At 43.3% G+C, this 22698-nt stretch overlaps 1 protein-coding gene across 2 annotated transcripts in view; it reads right to left on the bottom strand.

Annotated features, from left to right (window-relative positions):
• Positions 1 to 22698, bottom strand: part of adgrf3a (adhesion G protein-coupled receptor F3a) — a 24009-nt gene extending 1311 nt beyond the window's left edge. Inside the window, exons 1-16 of one of the 2 annotated variants that reach the window (XM_029712840.1) lie at positions 22398 to 22698; positions 19784 to 19839; positions 19604 to 19616; positions 18611 to 18742; positions 18217 to 18372; positions 17828 to 17934; positions 17527 to 17585; positions 17317 to 17438; positions 10174 to 10389; positions 9484 to 9738; positions 9202 to 9342; positions 7278 to 7462; positions 2414 to 2608; positions 944 to 2266; positions 464 to 505; positions 24 to 59 (exon numbers count right to left, since the gene is read on the bottom strand). In XM_029712840.1, coding sequence (XP_029568700.1) covers positions 24 to 59; positions 464 to 505; positions 944 to 2266; positions 2414 to 2608; positions 7278 to 7462; positions 9202 to 9342; positions 9484 to 9738; positions 10174 to 10389; positions 17317 to 17438; positions 17527 to 17585; positions 17828 to 17934; positions 18217 to 18372; positions 18611 to 18742; positions 19604 to 19616; positions 19784 to 19839; positions 22398 to 22428 — 3069 coding nt within the window. In that variant the 5' untranslated portion in view covers positions 22429 to 22698. Of the gene's footprint in view, positions 1 to 23; positions 60 to 463; positions 506 to 943; positions 2267 to 2413; positions 2609 to 7277; positions 7463 to 9201; positions 9343 to 9483; positions 9739 to 10173; positions 10390 to 17316; positions 17439 to 17526; positions 17586 to 17827; positions 17935 to 18216; positions 18373 to 18610; positions 18743 to 19603; positions 19617 to 19783; positions 19840 to 22397 lie in introns of those variants that run through there. The other variant, XM_029712841.1, reaches the window with a different exon arrangement.

Raw genomic sequence — 22698 nt, 5'->3', positions numbered from 1 at the left:
AAAATTGTGATTTGTGAACTCACTTTCAGGTTGAAATATTTCAGTAGTGCAACACGAATCTGTTTGGAAGGAATACATTTTTTTTATTGTAATGGGTTTTTGTTTTGCTACATATTTCAGTCTCATTCATCAGGCATTGTTGCCTGGTTACCCATCCACATCACTCCAGCCAAACGCCACACTCACTAATGTTTCTTCTCCAACCGAGTGGGTGCGTTCAGTTCGATTAAACTTTTGCTAGGTTGTGTAAATGGTTTGTACTGAATGACACGTTTCCCCAAAATGTTCTCGAACTGACTGAGGTATGTTTTCTCTGTTGGGTGGGTGCGGTGTGGCTTAAAGCAATAAGTGATATATTTACAGGCCAGCAGCCATGCTGACAGCATTTCCCAACCCACAACCCAATAAATTATTTGATATTGAGATAAAAACAGCTGTATTGGACCTTTTTTCAGTAGCTTACCGGTTTTTCTCCAAAATATGCAGTGAGTAGAATGAAGAGACCCTGTAAGAGCATAAAAAACCAACAACATTAAAACCTTGGGACCTGAAGAAGGAAAACATGTTAAGTCTACTCCTCCCCTCCTGCTTTAGACATCGCCGGTTTATTAACCGTCGGTCTTGGCAACCATTCATTACTCACACCTGCGCCTCATCATCAGGCACACCTGGACCTTATCACTTCCCTGGTTACTCCCCCTATATATAGCCCCCTGTTGGTATTTCCTATCAGGCATAATTGTCTCTGTTTCCATGTTCAGATGCATTTCTTGTTTTTGTATCTGTACATGTTTGTTTATATTAAACACTGCACCTGCTTCCTAACTCCCTGCGTCTACATTACAAAAGACAATTGTATATTAGTTAGTGTTGCATTCAATTCCCTTCTAACACAGTTGACTGAATTGAAATGGAGTTGACCCAAACCTAATCTCAGTCGTACCTGGAATGCGTTCAGCAGAGTGAAGGCATAGTTCACCAGGTAGGCTATAGGTCCTTTGGTGATGTCAAACATCAAAACAAAAAATCCAAAAATCCATGTCCCTCCAAAGATTGGGGTTAGGAGGACAACTGCTTTTAGGATACCTTTGGCCACTTCTTTTTCATCCTTAGTGTTGACTTCAAGACTTGGTCTCAGGAGCCTTACAATAACTACTAGCATGCAGAACACATTGATTACTACAATAGTGCCAACAGGCAGAATGAACGCAAAGATCGAGCCCTTTAAAAAACCTCCATAAATCAGCCAACAAGCCTCAGAGGTATAGTAGTAGTCCTTCTGGCCACTGTTGTAGGTGATAAATGTAATGAAAACAATTAACAGTGGACAGCAATAGCCAACAGAAAAGCACAGTCCCAAGCAAAACTTCTTGCTCATCTGATGGAACATAAATATCATCTGATGGAGAACCATGATACTCAGGCACAACATCCAGAAGAACATGGACAGGTAGCATAAATGCTTAATTACCACAAAGATCTGACACCAATTCTCTGGGATCTTGTCGGGGAAAGCTGAGGCGAGAAAGCTGCAGTCTGCTATCAGTAAACACAGGCAGATGTTAATGTGGGCTGTGTGGCGACAATACGACACGCTGGACTTGACAACAGAGTTCCACACAATACATTCTATCACTAGACAGGAGAGAAGTGAGACAATTGAGACGCCCAAGCCCACATAGGTTATCTCCCTCATATAAGGAAGATTCTCTGGTTTCTTTGACATGAGGGTGGTGAACGAGGATAAGTGGTTGCATTCGCAATGGTTTTCGTTATCAGGACCACCCCATTTACAACCTTCATCAGACCATTGTCTTTTTGTAAAATCCCAATATACACACTGTATCTTGTGGTTGCGGGGCCTTTCACGGATCAACTGGAAGTCTATTGAGATATCTGCAGATCCTTGACCAATGGTAGTGGACACCACAATGCTGTTTGGATCAGCGTCTGTTTGTTGCGGCTTTGGTAGATAGTTACCGAGAGATTTAAAACCTATAGTTTTAACCATCATGGAGCTAGTCCCTATGATTACGGTGACATTGAAAACTTTGTTCTCACAATGTTTCTCCGGCTGAGGTTCACAGCCATTCAACTCTATGTTTGTGTGTTGGTATGTGGTATTCTCGACATTTGACTGTATAACCAGGCCCTCAACAGAAATCAGATATTTTTCAGCCATGGATATGTTTGCACGGTCAGGTTTAGGACTCCATGACTTTTCAAGACTGCTATCCAAAAGATTGCTGGATGATATTAGAGCATCCTGAAAAGGGGGGGGGAGTCATATTTTAGTCAATTTCATATTTTTTAAAAACATTTCTGTTTACTTAATCTTTTGTTATTATGAATCGTACATACTGAAGAACAGATAAATAACATTCTGGTAAAGATGATTTTGGATTATACTTACTTGTAATTGTCCCTTATTCAGTTTGTAAAGTTTTTGAGATGCGTTGATTGCGTTGTTCATGGTGAAGAGAATGGACACAGAAGCATTCACATTAGCAAAAGTGTTGATAGTTTCGGATTTATCGGTGGAAGTCTTCAGACGTGAAAATATGTTCGCAGAATTTTTTTCAACTGACCCAAGTCCTATTGCAAGGTTCTGTAATGACAGAAGGAAAATGCATACAAAAACTACAGTTTAGAATAGGTGACTTATAATAACAAAAAGTCATTTAAATGACAACACGGCCACCCAGCCACTTGTTTTGGGAAACAGCTGAGGGATGGGGCTGGAAGAATGTAAGCACTCTGAATAAGATCCAAATTATAGTTTTAACCATGTTTTGAAGCTAGTGTTTGTTTACAAATATATTGTTTACAATCAATGGAATAAAAAACAAGATAATATATTGTGGGTACAGCAGTTGAACCAAGCTAATGAGGCATTTTAAGTTCTATTATTCTAGAATGAATGGGTCTACGGGTCGATCCACCAATTCAGTGCCTTTTGAGAAGTGTAACTCGGTCCCCCCCAGAAAATGTTTGATTTCCCCTAATTTTAACATTCTGTCATAAAGAGCACATGTTAAACTTCAGAAAAAAAGCTTTTCCCCATCTCAAGACGTAAAAAAAGACTATATAAGTGCATAATTGGTGCCAACCAAAGTAAGAGTTGACCATAATAGGGTTGACGATTTCATCTTAAATCAGCCATAAATCAATCCACTTTTGACAACAGGGAATGGCAATTTAATTCTTCACAAAAAAAACATTTCTAGACTTTCTTATCTATAAATAAATAAATGATAATCTTCAGATATCACTTTGTCAAAGCAACAAAATAACTCTACAATGATGGTGAAAATGCTGAGACATTTTGGGGTGAAGTGGGTGAAGTGGGTTAACACTAAAAGCTCCGATCCCAGTCATTTTGACTGCATGTTAATTCATTTAAAATGGAAATATCTCTGCAATGTCCCCCTCTGCCCTTGACAGTTTTAAGTTACTTTTTCAAATATTAAAGTAGTATAGTATCACAGAACATATTGTGAGGTTTCACTTACCTTTGCCAAATAACTCTTAAAATGTAAGAGATGAGCTTTATTTGAAAATATCACTTTTTCCACCAAGAAAAACCACTGTTCCTTTGTGCTCTACACATGAGCACGCTGCAGCAGATCGCTTACAGTAACATAAACTAATGAAAATGCTATTGTTTTTTAAATACTTTTTTCTTGTTCGTATTCTGTTACCCAAGACCTTCATAAACACAAGTGAAGGATCGTTTTTCTGATAGCATTTCTGAAATGTATTTATAAGACTGTTAGAACGTTGCAGTCAAAATGGCTGCTCATTGGCGTATTAAGGGGGTAGTGAGGCCCAGCTTTTTAAGTGTTAAAATCTTCCTAGAAGGCACAGAGGTTGTGCGGAGGGATGCTGAATTTTGTCACTTTAGCAAGTTTTATGCATATTAAAAATCATCATTTATAGAATTATTCATATGGTTTATATTAAAGGGATTTTAAAATTATTTTAAAAGGGCTTTTAAAATTCAATATTGGTTGTGGTATCCCAGGGGGTCTACCCCGGGGGATGGTAATAGAGGGAAGGTACATGAGGCGACGTTGGCTCCCTCTGCTGGGCATACGGGAGTTGGGCACCCCGACACGGACAGCTAAGTGGAGGTAATTAGAGGAAAGTGCCAACCAGCCGTGCAGGCTATATAAAAGGAGCGCGATGGCACACCGCGGGAGAGAAAGGAGAGAGACGGACACCAGTTAAGAGAAGGAAGACCGAGCAAAACCTAAGTGATTTCTTTGATATATTTATTTTCTGTCTTAGTAAAGTAGTTTTTTCGGACTAAAGCCTCCCTGTCTCTGTGTCAATCTCTGCACGCTCAACCCAACACCCCACGGTTTACCACATATGGTGGAGAATGCGGATAACTCAATAGATTTGGGTGCCGTGGGGTCGAGTGTGCGGAGATTACCATGGAGGAGCTGGTGACTCAGTTCATCCTCAGCCAGCAGAAGCAACAGGCTCTCCAGGAGCAAGCACTGGAGGAGCAGCACCAACAAAACCGCAGACTGGTAGCGGAGGTAGCCCAGTTGAAGGTTGGGAGGGCTCAGGAGTCTGGCCCGAATCAGTTCTTGGTTCAGTTAAGGGAGGAAGATGATGTGGAGTCGTACCTGTGCACCTTCGAGAGGATGGCACAGCGGGAAGGATGGCCCAAGCCCCAGTGGGCCAGCCTGTTGGCACCCTACCTCTCTGGGAAGGCCCAGAAGGCCTACTTTGATTTGAACACTGACCAGGCCGCAAATTATGAGGGACTCAAACAGGAGATACTAAGCCGTTATGGGTTCAATATCGCACGCCGTGCACAACTGGTCCACGACTGGGCCTTTGACCCCACCCTTTCCCCCCGTGCGCAGAGGAGCGACCTGGTGTGGCTGACCAAGGGCTGGCTACTGACGGAAGTACCGTCGCTCCCGATGCTCGACAAACTCGTCCTGGATAAATACCTTCGGGCCCTGCCCTACGAGATGAAGAAGACGGTGAGCATGCAGAACCCCCAGAGCCTGGAGGAATTGCTGACATTGCTGGAATGCTTCAATAAGACCCTGAAACAGATGCTGAAGAAGGTCAACGGGAGGAACTGGGACCAGCTGCTGCCCCACCTGATGTTTTCAGTGCGCGAGGTACCCCAAGCATCCACGGGGTTCTCCCCCTTTGAGCTCCTGTATGGCCGTCGGCCCCGCAGGCTGCTGGACCTAGCCAAGGAGGTCTGGGAAGAGCAGCCGACCCCCCCCTTCGCAGCGTCGTAGAACATGTGGAGGAGATGAGGGAGAGGATGACGGCGATTTGGCCAGTGGTGAGAGAGCACATGGCCCAGGCGCAATGCGCCCAGGAGCGTGTCTACAACCGGGGGGCCCAACCACGAGAGTTCCAACCCGGTGAGAAGGTCTTGGTGCTGATCCCTACCACGGAGAGTAAATTCCTGGCTACGTGGCATGGGCCCTATGACATCGTTGAGTGGGTAGGCGACGTCAACTATAAGGTCCGCCAACCGGGCTGGAGAAAACCCCTCCAGCTTTACCATGTGAATTTACTGAAGAAATGGCACACATGCAAGGCGCTGTGCGTAACGTGGACCCGGCCACAGCAGGGCCCGCCCTCGGTCGAAGTGGCAATGGGGGAATATCTCAGCCCAACCCAACGACAGGAGCTCAGAGAGTTGGTCCAGCGGAATACGGCCGTGTTCTCCGAGGTGCCGGGGCGCACGGACCTCGTGGAACATCAGATCCACACCCTTTCGGGAGAAAAAGTACGTAAATAGCAATACTGGATACCAGAAGCCCGGAGGGTGGCGGTCCTGCAGGAAGTGATGGCAATGTTAGAAATGGGGGTACTGGAGGAGTCCCACAGTGAGTGGTCTAGCCCCATAGTGCTGGTTCTGAAACCGGACGGAACCGTCCGCTTCTGTAATGACTTCCGGGGCCTGAACGAGGGCAGTAAGTTTGATGCCTACCCCATGCCCCGGGTGGACGAACTGATCGACTGCTTTGGGACAGCGAGATACGTCAGCACCTTGGACCTGACGAAGGGGTACTGGCAGGTGCCACTGGCAGCGGCCTTCCGGGAGAAGACTGCCTTCTCTACCCCGGGGGGGGGGGCTATACCACTACCGGGTTCTGCCTTTCGAGCTCCACGGGGCACCAGTGACCTTCCAGTGACTCATGGACCGAGTCCTGCGGCCGCACAGTGAATACGCAGCGGCTTATCTGGACAACATAATTGTGCACAGTGACAGTTGGGAGTCACATCTGTGTAAGTTACAGGCCGTGGTTGATGCGCTAAGGGATGCAGGTCTTACCGCGAACCCCCACAATGCCAAGCTGGGCTACGCCGATGTGGAGTACCTGGGCTATCAGATCGGGAGGGGAAATGTGAAACCCCAAGAAAAAAAAAATCACTGCCATTAGGGGATGGCCGGTCCCCCGAACCAAGAGGCAGGTGAAGTCATTCCTTGGGTTAGCAGGCTACTACAGTAGATTTGTACCTAACTTTGCCGCAATAGCTTCTCCCCTCACAGATTTAACAAAGGCACGACTACCCCAGACAAGAAGGAGTGCCTCACATTGAAGTGGTTACTGGACACCCTCAAGTATTACCTCCTCGGGAGGAAGTTCCCCCTGATTACTGACCACGCCCCCATCGTGTGGATGGCACGAGGTAAGGACACGAAGGACGGTGTCACCCGCTGGTTCCTGTGTTTACAGCGATTCCCTGTCATCCACAGGTCGGGGGCACAGCACGGCAATGCGGACGCCCTATCCAGGAGGGATGCAAACCTAGCCCTGAGCATGCCTCTCTCCCAGTCAGGGCTAAGGGGGGGTCGGGGGCACAGTGTGTGAGCTGGGCACCCCGACACGGACAGCTAAGTGGAGGTAATTAGAGGAAAGTGCCAACCAGCCGTGCAGGCTATATAAAAGGAGCGCGATGGCAGACCGCGAGAGAGAAGGGAGAGAGACGGACACCAGTTAAGAGAGAGAAGAAAGACCGAGCAAAACCTAAGTGATTTCGTTGATATATTTATTTTCTGTCTTAGTAAAGTAGTTTTTTCGGACTAAAGCCTCTCTGTCTCTGTGTCAATCTCTGCACGCTCAACCCAACACCCCACGGTTTACCACATGGTGCACAACTTCAACATAAAATATAAAAAGTCACTTTTTGTGGAACGACCCATGATGTATAATTCATTTAAATGTCCCTTCAAAAATGATTTGTTTTAATACCTGTGAATCAATTAGGATGATTTGTTTTAATACCTGTGAATCAATTAGGATGTCATGTAGATCTACATTCACACAGTTAGATATTTCCTCCTCCCAAACTCCATTACTCGAACACCGTCTCTGGGTTTTCCCAATACCATCTTTACACTTCAGCACCGCCGTATAGTCAGCCTTTGCGTTTGACCAGGCACCTTCAGCCTGACAAAATGTTGAATTGCCTGTGGAAATAAACAAAGTCTTTGACAATAAGTAAGAAATAGATATTCAAGACATCTTTACAAATTTTCACCATTTAGATGAACAAGAAATAGGGTTGCTTTATAATTATTTTTTTTAACCCTTATTTTACCAGGTAAGTTGACTGAGAACACATTCTCACTTACAGCAATGACCTGGGGAATCGTTACAGGGGAGAGGAGGGGGGGATGAATGAGCCAATTGTAAGCTGGGGATGATTAGGTGACCATGATGGTATGAGGGCCAGATTGGGAATTTAGCCAGGACCCCAGGGTTAACACCCCTACTCATACCATAAGTGTCATGGGATCTTTAGTGACCACAGAGTGACTACACCCGTTTTAACGTCCCATCCGAAAGACGGCACCCTACACAGGGCAATGTCCCCAATCACTGGCCTGGGGTATTGGGATATTTTTTTTAGGACAGAGGAAGGGTGCCTCCTACTGACCCTCCAACACCACTTCCAGTAGCATCTGGTCTCCCATCCTGGGACCAACCCTGCTTAGTTTCAGAAGTTCTTCAAGACAATGGTTGAGTTCCAGGTCGACTACATTGAAGCTGCCTGCCAGATCTCACAATACCTGGATAGGATGATAACCACATCATATGATATAGCAATCTGATACCTGGATAGAATGATAACCACATCATATGATATAGCAATCTGATGCCCGACTGAAGTCGATGACGTGTCACACAACCCATGGCTGATGCACTTCAACGTCTGTAATGAAGTCGTCCTGGAACTCACCCAAGAATAAAATAAATTATACTATACTGAACAAAAATATAAAGTCAACATGTAAAGTGTTGGTACTATGTTTCATGAGCTGAAATAAAATATCCCCAAATGTTTCCATACACACAAAAAGCTTTTTTTCTCTCAAATTGTGTGTACAAATTTCTTTACATCCCTGTTAATGAACATTTGCCAAGATAATCCATCCGCCTGACAGGTGTGGCATATCAAGGAGCTGATTAAACAGGATAATCATTACACAGGTGCACCTTGTGCTGGGGACAATAAAAAGCCACTCTAAAATGTGCAGTTTTGTCACACAACACAATGCCACAGATGTCTCACATTTTGAGGGGCCATGCAATTGTCATGCTGACTGCAGTAATGTCCACGAGAGCTGTTGCCAGAAAATTTAAAGTTAATTTCTCTACCATAAGCCGCCTCCAACGTTGTTTTAGAGAATTTGGCAGTAAGTCCAACCGGCCTCACAACCGCAGACCACGTGTAACCACGCCAGCCCAGGATTGTGGGATTGTCTGAGACCAGCCACCCGGACCGCTGATGAAACTGAGGAATATTTCTGTCTGTAATAAAACCCTTTTGTGGGGAAAAACTCATTCTGATTGGCTGGGCCTGGCTCCCAAGTGGGTGGCCTTGTTCCATCCCAGGCCCACCCATGGCTGCACCCCTGCCCAGTCATGTGAAATCCATAGATTAGGATCTAATACATTTATTTAAATTGACTGATTTCCTTATATGAACTGTAACTTAATAGACTGTTTGAAATTGATCCATGTTGCATTTTTATATTTTTGTTCAGTATATTTATCTTAGATTTCACTGAAATTATGCTTGCATTTGTTACCCATTCCAAGAAGATTGGGGTATGCCGCTGAATGTTACTCTACCATTTTAGAGCATAATTGTTCATATGGCAGAATACACTGTTCATGCTGGATAATGGTACTGAAAACCTACTGTAGATAACAGGGATATTGACAGTAGCATTTTTCTCTTGGGACAGGATGTTCGTAAATGTACATGTTACAGCTGGCTCTTGTAAACTGTTGCAGCTGACAGTCGTATCAATCCTGTAAATTATGCCATTACCGGTAACATCTGTGGAGGGATAAATTACAAGATATAACTGTCAAATGTGTTCAACAGTGCTCCTAATTGCATTTTAATAGCAACCGTTATAACATACAGTCTTAAACATAGCGTATTAACATGTGAGGACCATGAAGGGCAGAAAATTACCGTGTTGTTCATTTAATGGAGATTCAGTGTTGGTGGAAGTCCATGTCACATTATAGTTTTCAGTGCTATTCTTAATTTCACATTGAACTCTGACAACGATTCTAGAATTTTCATTATATATCTTGTAACAGTCTGGAAATTGGGGCGTGCTACTAATGTCAATTTGTGGCAGGAGCGCTATGTCTAGCGTTGCACTGGCTTTGTGGTTTATGGTCACATTGGATGATTTTGGATTGAAGACACACGTGTACAGCCCTGCAGTTAAATGAAAATGAAAAGAAGAGAAACATGTTTTACTGTTTTATCTTACAAGGAGTTAGTCTGTGTGACTCAAGACCACGTTAGCCCACTGACTTAAAGCCTAGGCATTAGTTATGGGAGCTAGCAGAAGTCCTCAGCCGACTCACTCATCATAAGAGTACAATTCACCCAACGAACTCCACTTCACAAACCGTAGGCCTATATCTGCACAGACCTTTCAGCACAGAGAAAAACTATGAAAATTGCATGAATATGTGCAAATAATGAATGTGTCCCAAATAGCAACCTTTACCTTTGTACAGTGCACTACTTATGACCAGGTCCTGTAAGTAATAACGTGCCATTTGGAACACACCCACTGTCTAATTGGCCCTGTGACCTGTCCTATCTTCTTCTACAACACCATACAAAATAACAGATAACACATACCTTCCCAGATCTCCGTTGCGTGTCTGAGGTTAATTGTAGTGCTCTTTCCAGTGGGCACCACTTCAGCATCAGTACCTGTTGTTATGTCAAATGTTTTATTATCACTCCTTTTCAAAACCCATTGAATTGGTTTCATGTCCTCCTTGGTTTGACAGAGAATTGCCTGGTTAGAATCATATTTTACCGGGCCTTCTGGTACTGTGATCTCAACAACGCCTGTAAGAGAAAAGTACACAGAACATTTAGTAGCTTCTCACCTCTCCACCATGCTAGCGGATATGTGGTGAGCTGTGCATCACCATAGGGTGCTACTACACATTGGTGGTGGAAGAGGTGAGTTTCCCCCCCTTTACTAATGTAACACTCTTTGAGCTCTGGAGAAAGAGCTTTAGAAATGGTTTCAAGTTGTATCAGTCGTATGTTCAGGATACACATTGTATACACCGGCCAATGAAAAGCTTACTTGCAGGTTCCTTCTGGACAATGCAACAACAATAAGAAATAACAAAATATTATAATATGAAGACAAAGAAAAAGGCTCAGTAGAATAGAATAAACAATTTAGCATAAGTATAATACAGGAGCAGTATGCCTTTGTTAAACTTTGCCCTGTGTAGCCCTCCCTGTGTCCCTACTAGCTTGGTCCACTTAGCTTCCACTGTGAGGCCACTAATGCATCCCCCTCTCCACCGTCCCTTTTCTCAATAAATCACGTTTAGACGATACACCAGAAGAAGAAAATAAAATAAGAAAATAAACCACAACTTTGATAAATGTAAACTTTTTAAAATAGCATTTCCAAAACAAACCCTCCAAAAAAATGAAACAACTATTATGTCAGAGGTTGCGCTCAACCCCACCTGCCTCGAGCCGCCCAGGCTGGCATGGAACAGAGCGCACCCACAAACTCCAAGGTCAGTAGGCCCCACAGCCTATGCTGTCTCCAGCAGATCTTAAGACCCATCCAACTTGGGGATTTTTTTTTATACAAAAAATAAACATCTAATCTTCACTAAATAAACAAAAACAGGTTATGTGTTTCAGGTAATAGCCCTTACATCCCTTCATTACAACTCTAAGCCAATTCTCTATCATGCAACAAAAAAATATTAATCAAGATACAGAGAGAACAAGACAGAAGGAACAAAATATATAGGCCTACAGTGTATTCGGAAAGTATTCAGACCCTTGTTACGTTACAGCCTTATTCTAAAATGTATTAAATAAAAACATTTCCTCAGCAATCTACACACAACACCCTATAATGACAAAGTGAAAACAGTTTTTTAGAATTTTTTTGAAATGTATAATTAAAAAAAAATAGAAATGTCTTATTTACATAAGTATTCAGACCCTTTGCTATGAGCTCAGGTGAATCCTGTTTCCATTGATCATCCATGAGATGATTCTACAACTTAATTGGAGTCCACCTGTGGTAAATTCAATTGATTGGACATGATTTGGAAAGGCACACACCTGTCTATATAAGGTCCTAAAGTTGACAGTGCATGTCAGAGCAAAAATCAAGCCATGAGGTCGAAGGAATTGTCTGTAGAGCTCGGAGACAGGATTGTGTTGAGGCACAGATCCGGGGAAGGGTACCAAAACATTTCTGCAGTATTGAAGGTCTCCAAAAACATAGTGGCCTCCATCATTCTTAAATGGAAGAAGTTTGGAACCAACAAAACTCTTCCTATAGCTGGCCACCCGGCCAAACTGTGCAATCGGGGGAGAAGAGCCTTGGTCAGGGAGGTGACCAAAAACCCGATGGTCACTCTGACAGAGCTCTAGAGTTCCTCTGTGGAGATGGGAGAACCTTCCAGAAGGACAACCATTTCTGCAGCACTCCACCAATCAGTCCTTTTTGGTAGAGTGGCGAGACGGAAGCCACTCCTCAGTAAAAGAAACATGAGAGCCCGCTTGGAGTTTTCCAAAAGGAATCTAAAGACTCTCAGACCATGAGAAACAAGATTGTCTGGTCTGATGAAACCAAGATTGAACTCTTTGCCCTGAATGCCAAGCTTCACAGCTGGAGGAAACCAGGCACGGCTCAGCACCTGGCCAATACCATCCCTACGGTGAAGCATGGTGGTGGCAGTATCATGCTGTTGGGATGTTGTTCAGCGGCAGGGACTGGGAGACTAGTCAGGATCAAGGGAAAGATTATTATTATATTTATTTTTACCTTTATTAAACTAGGCAAGACAGTTAAGAACAAATTAATATTTACAGTGACGGCCTACCCCGGCCAAACCCTCCATTAACCCAGACGTCGCAGGGCCTATTGTGCGCCGCCCTATGGGACTCCTGATCACAGCCAGTTGTGGTACAGCCTGGTATAGAACCAGGGTCTGTAGTGACACCTCTCGCTGCGCCACTCGGGAGCCCAAGAAGCACAGAGTATATCACAGAGAGATCCTTGATGAAAACCTGCTCCAGAGCGCTCAGGGCCTCAGACTGGGGCGAAGGTTCACCTTCCAACAGGACAACGACCCTAAGCACACAGCCAAGACAACACAGGAGTGGCTTCAGGACAAGTCTCTGAATGTCCTTGAGAGGCCCAGCCAGGGCCCAGACTTGAACCCGATCGAACATCTCTGGAGAGACCTGAAAATAGCTGTTCAACGACGCTCCCCATCCAACCTGACAGAGCTTGAAATGATCTGCATAGAAGAATGGGAGAAACTCCCCAAATACATATCAAATCAAACTTTATTTGTCACATGCGCCGAATACAACAAGTGTCGACCTTACCGTGAAATGCTTACTTACAAGCTCTTAACCAACAGTGCAGTTCAAGAAGAGTTAAGAAAATATTTACCAAATAAACTAAAGTAAAAAATAAAACAATTATAAAAAGTAACACATTAACATAACAATAACGAGGCTATATACAGGGGGTACTGGTACTGAGTCAGTGTGCGGGGGTACAGGTTTGGTAATTTGTACATGTAGGTAGGGGTGAAGTGACTTTGCATAGATAATAAAAAGCGAGTAGCAGCAGTGTACAAAACAAATGGGGAGGGGGGGGCATTTGATTAATTGTTCAGCAGTCTTATGGCTTGGGGGTAGAAGCTGTTAAGGAGCCTTTTGGTCCTAGACTTTGCGCTCCGGTTCCCCTTGCCGTGCATTAGCAGAGAGAATAGTCTATGACTTGAGTGACTAGAGTCTCTGACAATTTTATGGCCTTTCCTCTGACACCTCCTATTATATAGGTCCTGGATGGCAGGAAGCTTGGTCCCAGTGATTTACTGGGCCATACGCACTACCCTCTGTAGCGTCATACGGTCAGATGCCAAGCAGTTGCCATACCAGGCAGTGATGCAACCGGTCAGGATGCTCTCAATGGTGCAGCTGTAGAACCTTTGGAGGATCTGGGGACCCATGCCAAATCTTTTCAGTTTCCAAAGGGGGAAAAGGTTTTGTCGTGCCCTCTCCACGACTGTCTTGGTGTGTTTGGACCATGATAGTTTGTTGGTGATGTGGACACCAAGGAACTTGAAACTCTCGACCTGCTCCACTACAGCCCCATTGATGTTAATGAGGCCTGTTTGGCCTGCCTTTTCCTGTAGTCCACGATCAGCTCCTTTGTCTTTCTCACATCAAGGGAGAGGTTGTTGTCCTGGCACCACATTGCCAGTTCTCTGACCTCCTCCCTATAGGCTGTCTCATCATTGTCGGTGATCAGGCCTAACACTGTTGTGTCGTCAGCAAACTTAATAATAGTGCTGGAGTCGTGTTTGGCCATGCAGTCGTGGGTGAACAGGGAGTACAGGAGGGGACTAAGTACACACCCCTGAGGGGCCCCAGTGTTGAGGATCAGCGTGGCAGACGTGTTGTTGCCTACCCTTACCACCTGGGGGTGGCCTGTCAGGAAGTCCAGGATCCAGTTGCAGAGGAGGTGTTTAGTCCCAGGGACCTTAGCTTAGTGATGAGCTTCGTGGGCACTATGGTGCTGAACGCTGAGCTGTAGTCAATGAACAGCATTCTCACATAGGTGTTATTTTTGTCCAGGTGGGAAAGGGCAGTGTGAGAGACGCAGACTCAGTCTCAACCTTTAAGTCTTTACTGAAGACTTATCTCTTCAGTAGGTCCTATGATTAAGTATAGTCTGGCCCAGGAGTGTGAAGGTGAACGGAAAGGCTGGAGCAACGAACCGCCCTTGCTGTCTCTGCCTTGTCGGTTCCCCTCTTCCCACTGGGATTCTCTGCTTCTAACCCTTTTACAGGGGCTGAGTCACTGACTTACTGGTGTTCTTCCATGCCGTCCATGGGAGGGGTGCGTCACTTGAGTAGGTTGAGCCACTGACGTGGTCTTCCTGTCTGGGTTGGCGCCCCCCCCCCCCCCTTGGGTTGTGCCGTGGCGGAGATCTTTGTGGGCTATACTCGGCCTTGTCTTCGGACGGTAAGTTGGTGGTTGTAGATATCCCTCTAGTGGTGTGGGGGCTGTGCTTTGGCAAAGTGGGTGGGGTTATATCCTGCCTGTTTGGCCCTGTCCGGGGGTATCATCGGATGGGGCCACAGTGTCTTCTGATCCCTCCTGTCTCAGCCTCCAGTATTTATGCTGCAGTAGTTTATGTGTCGGGGGGCTAGGGTCAGTCTGTTACATCTGGAGTATTCTCTTGTCTTATCCGGTGTCCTGTGTGAATGTAAATATGCTCTCTCTAATTCTCTCTTTCTCTCTTTCTTTCTTTCTCTCGGAGGACCTGAGCCCTAGGACCATGCCTCAGGACTACCTGGCATGATGACTCCTTGCTGTCCCCAGTCCACCTGGCCATGCTGCTGCTCCAGTTTCAACTGTTCTGCCTGCGGCTACGGAACCCTGACCTGTTCACCGGACGTGCTTGTTGCACCCTCGACAATTACTATGATTATTATTATTTGACCATGCTGGTCATTTACGAACATTTTAACATCTTGACCATGTTCTGTTATAATATCCACCCGGCACAGCCAGAAGAGGACTGGCCACCCCTCATAGCCTGGTTCCTCTCTAGGTTTCTTCCTAGGTTTTTGGCCTTTCTCAGGAGTTTTTCCTAGGGAGTTTTTCCCAGCCACCGTGCTTCTTTCACATGCATTGCTTGCTGTTTGGGGTTTTAGGCTGGGTTTCTGTACAGCACTTTGAGATTTCAGCTGATGTACGAAGGGCTATATAAATAAATTTTGATTTGATTTGATTTGATTTGAGTGTGGAGTGCAATTGAGATTGCGTCATCTGTGAATCTGTTGGGGCGGTATGCGAATTGGAGTGGGTCTAGGGTACCTGGAAGAATGCTGTTGATGTGAGCCATGACCAGCCTTTCAAAGCACTTCATGGCTACCGACGTGAGTGCTACGGGGTGGTAATCATTTAGGCAGGTTACCTTCGCTTCCTTTGGCACAGGGACTATGGTGGTGTGCTTGAAACATGTAGGTATTACAGACAGTCAGGGAGAGGTTGAAGATGTCAGTGAAGACACTTGCCAGTTAGTCCGCGCATGCTTTGAGTACACGTCCTGGTAATCCATCTGGCCCCGCGGCTTTGTGAATGTTGACCTGTTTAAAGGTCTTGCTCACATCGGCTACCAAGAGCGTTATCACACAGTCATCCAGAACAGCTGGTGCTCTAGTGCATGCTTCAGTGTTGCTTGCCTCGAAGCGAGCATAAAAGGCATTTAGCTCATCTGGGCAGCTTGCGTCTGGATTTCTCTTTGTAGTCAGTAATAGTTTTCAAGCCCTGCCACATCCGACGCGCATCAGAGCCGGTGTAGTAGGATTCAATCTTCATCCTATTTTGACGCTTTGCTTGTTTGATGGTTCGTCTGAGGGCATAGCGGGATTTCTTAGAAGCGTCCGGATTAGTGTCCCACTCCTTGAAAGCGGCAGCTCTAGCCTTTAGCTCGATGCGGATATTACCTGTAATCCATGGCTTCTAGTTGGGATATGTACGTACGGTCTCTGTGGGGAGGATGTTGTCGATGCACTTATTGATGAAGCCGTTGACTGAGGTGGTATACTCCTCAATGCCAGTGGATGAATCCCGGAACATATTCCAGTCTGTGCTAGCAATGCAGTCCTGTAGCGTAGCATCTGCATCATCTGACCACTTTCGTATTGAGCGAGTCACTGGTACTTCCTGCTTTAGTTTTTGCTTGTAAGCAGGAACCAGGAGGATAGAATTATGGTCAGATTTTCCAAATGGAGGGTGGGAGGAGAGATTTGTGTGCATCTCTGTGTGTGGGGTAAAGGTGGCCTAAAGTAATTTTTTCCTCTGGTTGCACATGTGACATGCTGGTAAAAACTTTGTAAAACTGATTTAAGTTAGCCTGCATTAAAGACCAGAAGCGTGGAGCGCCGCTTCTGGTTGAGCATTTTCTTGTTTGCTTATGGCCTTATAAAGTTGGCTGAGTGCGATCTTAGTGCCAGCATCGGTCTGTGGTGGTAAATAGACTGCTTCGAATAATATAGATGAGAACTCTCTTGGTAAATATTGGGATCTGCAACTTATTATAAGGTACTCTACCTCAGGCAAACAATACCTCAAGATTTCTTTAATTTTAGACATCGCATGCGAAGCTTGTAGCGTCATACCCAAAAAGACTTGAGGCTGTAATCGCTGCCAAAGGTGCTTCAACAAAGTACTGAGTAATGTGATATTTCAGTTTTTTTTTTTATACATTTGTAACAATTTCTAAAAACCTGTTTTTGCTTTGTCATTATGGGGTATTGTGTGTAGATTGATAAGGGGGAAAGCAATTTAATACATTTTAGAATAAGGCTGTAACGTAACAAAATGTTGAAAAAGTGAAGAGGTCTGAATACTTTCTGAATGCATACTTACTGAATGCACTGTATCAAGCATCCCAGAGTAGGAATGCTGATCTAGGATCAGGTCTCCTTGTTCATATAATATTATTAATTGACTGTGTTCATACAGTCAGACCAATTCTAATATTTTGTCACTAATTGGTTCATTTGATCAATCAGATTAGCTCTTTTGCCACTAATTGGGCAATTTGAGAAACAAGGTCAGAATTGGCTTCCTGTGTAAACACAGCCATTGTGATCTAAAAGGTCATACTGATCCTAAATCAGCACTCATACTGTGAGATGCTTGATACATATGGCCCCCGATGTAGCTAGCCCCTGATTTAGATAGACATACCTGCTGTCTCTAGCGTGAACGTAGAATACAGTATTTTTTCCAATTCTGCTGTTTTTCTTGCAAGGTCATCAGCTGAAACGTTGTTGAGGTTCATTTCAAAAGCAACGATGACACTACCACGACTTAAAGAAAAAACAAGGGACAAGATCAGGTCTACTGTATGTTGATTCCACAAAAAATGTAACATCATTTGTAAACAAGCTGAATTACCTGAACCCTGTGATGCGTATGTCGTCAAATGAATTCAATGTACTGTACACACTTTTCAGCTAAAAGGAAAAAAAGTGTTTGCATATAAAAAACAAATGAAGAATGATCATGCACATAGATCTGTGAAGAGTATATTGTCAACATAGTTTAATATGGTATTTGCAATAACATATCTAAATAACATATCTCCCTTTAAATTAGAATTCCTGTCTTCATTCTGTGTGTGTCATTAAAACATTGTAGTAACCCATTCCCATATTTTAAACCATTTTTATATTTACAGTGTAAATTTGACACATACCTTTGGCAATAATTTGCCAAGTAACGTTTGATATTCAACAGAGTTTGGATTGCTGTAACTTTCAAAATATACCTCTCCAGGTATGTTAAGTTGTCCAGTGACAGTAACTGTGAATAAAAGAGATCATTATTTGCAATGTGTACTGGGCCTTTTGCAATGTCTTTGAACTGGCTTGTGGAAAATGCAAACTGTTGACGGACTGTTATGTTTGATTATGTACACATTTTTGGATTAACACACACACACACACACACACACACACACACACACACACACACACACACACACACACACACACACACACACACACACACACACACACACACACACACACACACACACATACACACACACACACACACACACACACACACACACACACAGAATACCTCTTGTTTCAGGGAGACACATTGGTTTTGTTTTTGTGGTTTCAAATGTGCAGTTTTTTTGTTTACAACAGTCAGGTGAAGACTGACACACTGCAACACTCCAGATATGCCCTGGTGTGCATTGGCACAGAGTTTTGTTTTGATGAGGGGCACAATCTGTTGAAATAATTTTAATACATAATTTTAGCCATATTTACCCCAAAATAAATCAAATGGAAATCAAATGAAAATGAAGGGAACACAATGTGTAGGCACATATAGAGTTTGCTTTATATAGGCCTATACTGAATAGACACTGGGTTAGACTTGTGTGTGTTTTTAATGCATTGTTTCCCATGTTAGAGTATTTGATACTGCATTAGTAAACCAGCTACAGTATTGCATACATATTTACCTGTTGTAACTTTAAGGGTGTCAACACTCACAGGATTGTCCATTCTAAAAGATTTGAGTATAGCATCAGTAACATTGTCCGGTATGGACGCCTCAGTCCTCAGTACCACATAGTAGACTTTTGTTGAGTTGTCTGAAACATGCAAAACACCATGCAAAACACCATGCAAAACATACTGTAAAAATAGATGATGTAAAGTTTGAAGTACTGTACAAGGAATTCAGAGTAAGAGCAGGCATGCAAATGATAAATTGTCAGATGCTCACTGTTTACCCATACCTCTATCAGCAGCACTATGTCATGATTATGGAATCCTGTCACATTACTGTGTTAGCTATATGGCAGGGTTGGGGTCAATTTCATTTATATTCAGTCAAATGCTTCCTGAATTAACTGAATCTAAATGGAATTGACCCCAACAACCCTTGTGGCACCTTCATTTCTGGATTGCTTCCAGACTATAGATTATGTCCCAGATGATACTTGGAGCCTAGCCTCCTACAACCAGACTGATCTGACAAGCTCGGGAGATCAGTCTGGTTGTAGGAGGCTACCTGCAGCCATCCCTCGCTGAAAGTAGTGCACAGGGAATAGGGTTAGGGTAGTGGAGCAAAAGGGAATAGGTTTACGGTAGTGGACCAAAAGGGAATAGGATTAGGGTAGTGGAACAAAAGGGAATAGGGTTAGGGTAGTGGACCAATAGGGAATAGGGTTAGGGTAGTGGACCAATAGGGAATAGGGTTAGGGTAGTGGACCAAAAGGGAATAGGGTTAGGGTAGTGGACCAAAAGGGAATAGGGTTAGGGTAGTGGGCCAAAAGGGAATAGGATTAGGGTAGTGGACCAAAAGGGAATAGGGTTAGGGTAGTGGACCAATAGGGAATAGGGTTAGGGTAGTGGGCCAAAAGGGAATAGGGTTAGGGTAGTGGACTAAAGGGTGCCATTTGGGAGGTAGACATAGTTTTCAAAATAGGGAAAAATGTAAATGAATTTACCATTTGCAGAGACCTGAGCAACAGCAACAAAAACACATCACATTAGTACTCAAGTACATATGTTCAGCAGGAACAAACCAGAAAGTTACATTATAGAATTATTATGGAATCGGGCCCATTTTCAAGTTTGTAATTAAGTATTTGGTTTGCTACAAACATATAGCTGAAATCTTGACCAACCTTGTTGCAACTTAGTCCTAGAAAATATAAAAGAATGAAAGTCTTCATTTTGTAACCTTCAGATGGAGACAGAGATAGAAATGGCAGTTGGTGTACAGCACAAACACAGTTGGAAGTCATTTACATTCCATCCCAACAAGTTAACGGCCAGTGGAACTGTCAATACTTGGATAAACCCATGTTCACTTGGGAGTTGTTTTTCCACTGGTGTGTTACATTGAATAAATAAAGTAACACATGCACACAACACATTCTTGACAGACTTACTGGTATAACAAATGTTTGATTATTTACCCATCTTGGATTACACACACACACACACACACACACACACACACACACACACACACACACAATAAACATCCCCAAATATGAAGGGCCATATATGACCAGGCCCAGATATTAATCTGGACCTAATCATGACATGGAATGAATTATTATTCACAGGGTTAATAAAGGCACAATCGGTTTCAATGTCCTACTGTTCAATGGTCCATTCATTAAAATGTAGGTTAATATCCCCACATAATTAAATAGAAGGGCGATTCCAGCATTATGGACATTACATTTGTATGCAAAATCACAAATGTAATGTCACACAGAATGAAACTTTTGATGTGTGTGTCTATAGTACCCCTGGGGTGAGTGTATACCAATGGAGGCTGGTGGGAGGAGCTATAGGGATATAGCTCCATATGTTTGATGTGTTTGATACCGTTCCATAAATACCATTCCAGATATTACAATGAGTCCTATAGCTACTCCCACCAGCTTCCACTGGTATACCCTGTATATGCCCCAAAAAGTGGATTTCTAAATATTGGCATGTTGGAGAAATATAACCACCACAAAACTTATTGAAAGAGAAAGTGTGTAGGTCAACTTTACAAATGTTGACAAAACAAAATACAGTAGACAATGTGGGATCTTTTTGTGTCGGTAAAATGAATCATGCGAGAAATGTTGGTGGAAACACTTTTATGCGCAAATATTGACATAACAACCATCATATGGAAGTAAGTCACGCGATGACATGTTGTGTGGTCCTCTCACTACAACTCGGCGGGAAAGCATGCAGATTATTATTATTATTATTATTAGGCTATATATGAAATACATTATGATGAATTTAACAGGGTGGTGAAAATGCAAGGTGATGAGCTTGATGCTCCTTTCCAATAAATATTGAGGCTCTTATTCTGGTGACATGCTCATCGATGCTTGGCTGCTGTTTGAAAAATAAAAATAGACTTTCAATAATAATCTCATCATGTAGGCTCTCCTACCCGCTCTGTATCTGCAAACTGACAGGTAGAGCGCTGTCACCACCTGGCCATAGAGAGGGTTTTATTCTCTATTTTGGTTAGGCCAGGGTGTGACTAGGGTGGGCATTCTATGTCCTTTTTCTATGTTTTGTATTTCTTTGTTTTGGCCTGGTATGGCTCTCAATCAGGGACAGCTGTACATCGTTGTTGCTGATTGGGAGCCATACTTAGGTAGCCTGTTTTCCTTTGGGTTTTGTGGGTGGTTGATTTCTGTTTTGTGTTGCTTACCTGACAGAACTGTTTGGCTGTCGGTCTCTGTTTATGTGTTCTCGGTAAAATAAATGCATGATGAGCACTAACCACGCTGCACCTTGATCTACTCCTTCAGACGGCCGTTACAAGCGCAGTGCCAATACCAGAGTGGGCACACGCTATTTAAGTGAAAATGCCCGAAAAGCCGATGTTTGGAGGATATATTGGCACAGGTGTTTTTAGGCCCCTCAAAACACTTATTTTTATAGTGGAGATCAAGTTTATAAATTGCCTGGCTGGGCTGATGAGACAGCAGATTGAGCAGTCAGATGGAACAGAGTAAATAGGCATTTTAACATAATAGATATATCAGGCTGTAACTTGTGGAATAGACACAGGCTGGAATGCGGTTTCACCCAATCAGCATTCAAGATTAGACTCATCCTTTGTTTAAATGCCTATAACACATTTTTTTGGTGAGAAAACTATTAGTAGAGTTGCAAATGCGATGGAAACCCATTTAACTTATATTATTTTGTGGGGAGGGGACTTTAAAAAAAAATGTATGTGCACTATGTCATCGCGCACAGCTTTTTATCTGCAACAACTCAATTTGATGGGAAAATGGGCATAGTTTTTATAAAGATTTCTGAATATTCACATGGAAATCTATTGCCAATTGGATGGAAACCTAGCTACTAATGGTCAAAATTAATGCAATTTCCTACTTAAATGTTTCAAATATTGCCTGAACTCCCACATATAGACCTTAAGGATAATTATGAACGTGGCTTCATTTGGAAATTACTACATTTATTTGTACATGCTCAAGTTGACCTTCCCACAAAATCGGCCAGAACTAGAATTATATGATCTCTATGAACATAACATTGATTCTTGAAGAATATAAAAAGTGCAGAAGCAGTTATACTGAATATAATTCAGAATGAGTTGAGAATACAGAATGATTAACACCAACCTCTTCTCCATGATTCCCCCGATAAATATCATCAAAATATTAACATGAATATTTTAAGAATATAAAAAATGCAGAAGCAGTTACACTGGATAGAATTGAGAATATGAAAAATACCTACCTCTCTTCCTTGTCTCCCTCGAAAGTATCATCAAAATATGAATCAGCAAGCGAGGTGAAGCACACCATCCATTCCTGAGCAGACTTGTAAGTCTGAGAGTAACTTCAGGTTGATATGCTGTTTTTGAGAGCCATAGAAAACATGAAACTGTAAACCAAAACGTACCCTGTCCATTTGCATCAAAGAGGCCACATTATGAAAAGTAGATATGCAAAGTGATGATGTAGGCCCACGTGCATCATTCTCTAATATGTTTATCATTAAAGAACCCTGTGCTTGTTGAAGCAAACTGCAATTTGCA

Source organism: Salmo trutta, chromosome 25 (genome assembly GCF_901001165.1).
Source record: "Salmo trutta chromosome 25, fSalTru1.1, whole genome shotgun sequence".
NCBI lineage: Eukaryota > Metazoa > Chordata > Actinopteri > Salmoniformes > Salmonidae > Salmo > Salmo trutta.
Note: the sequence above shows the minus strand (reverse complement) of the source record. Positions and strands in the feature narration are given on the sequence as shown.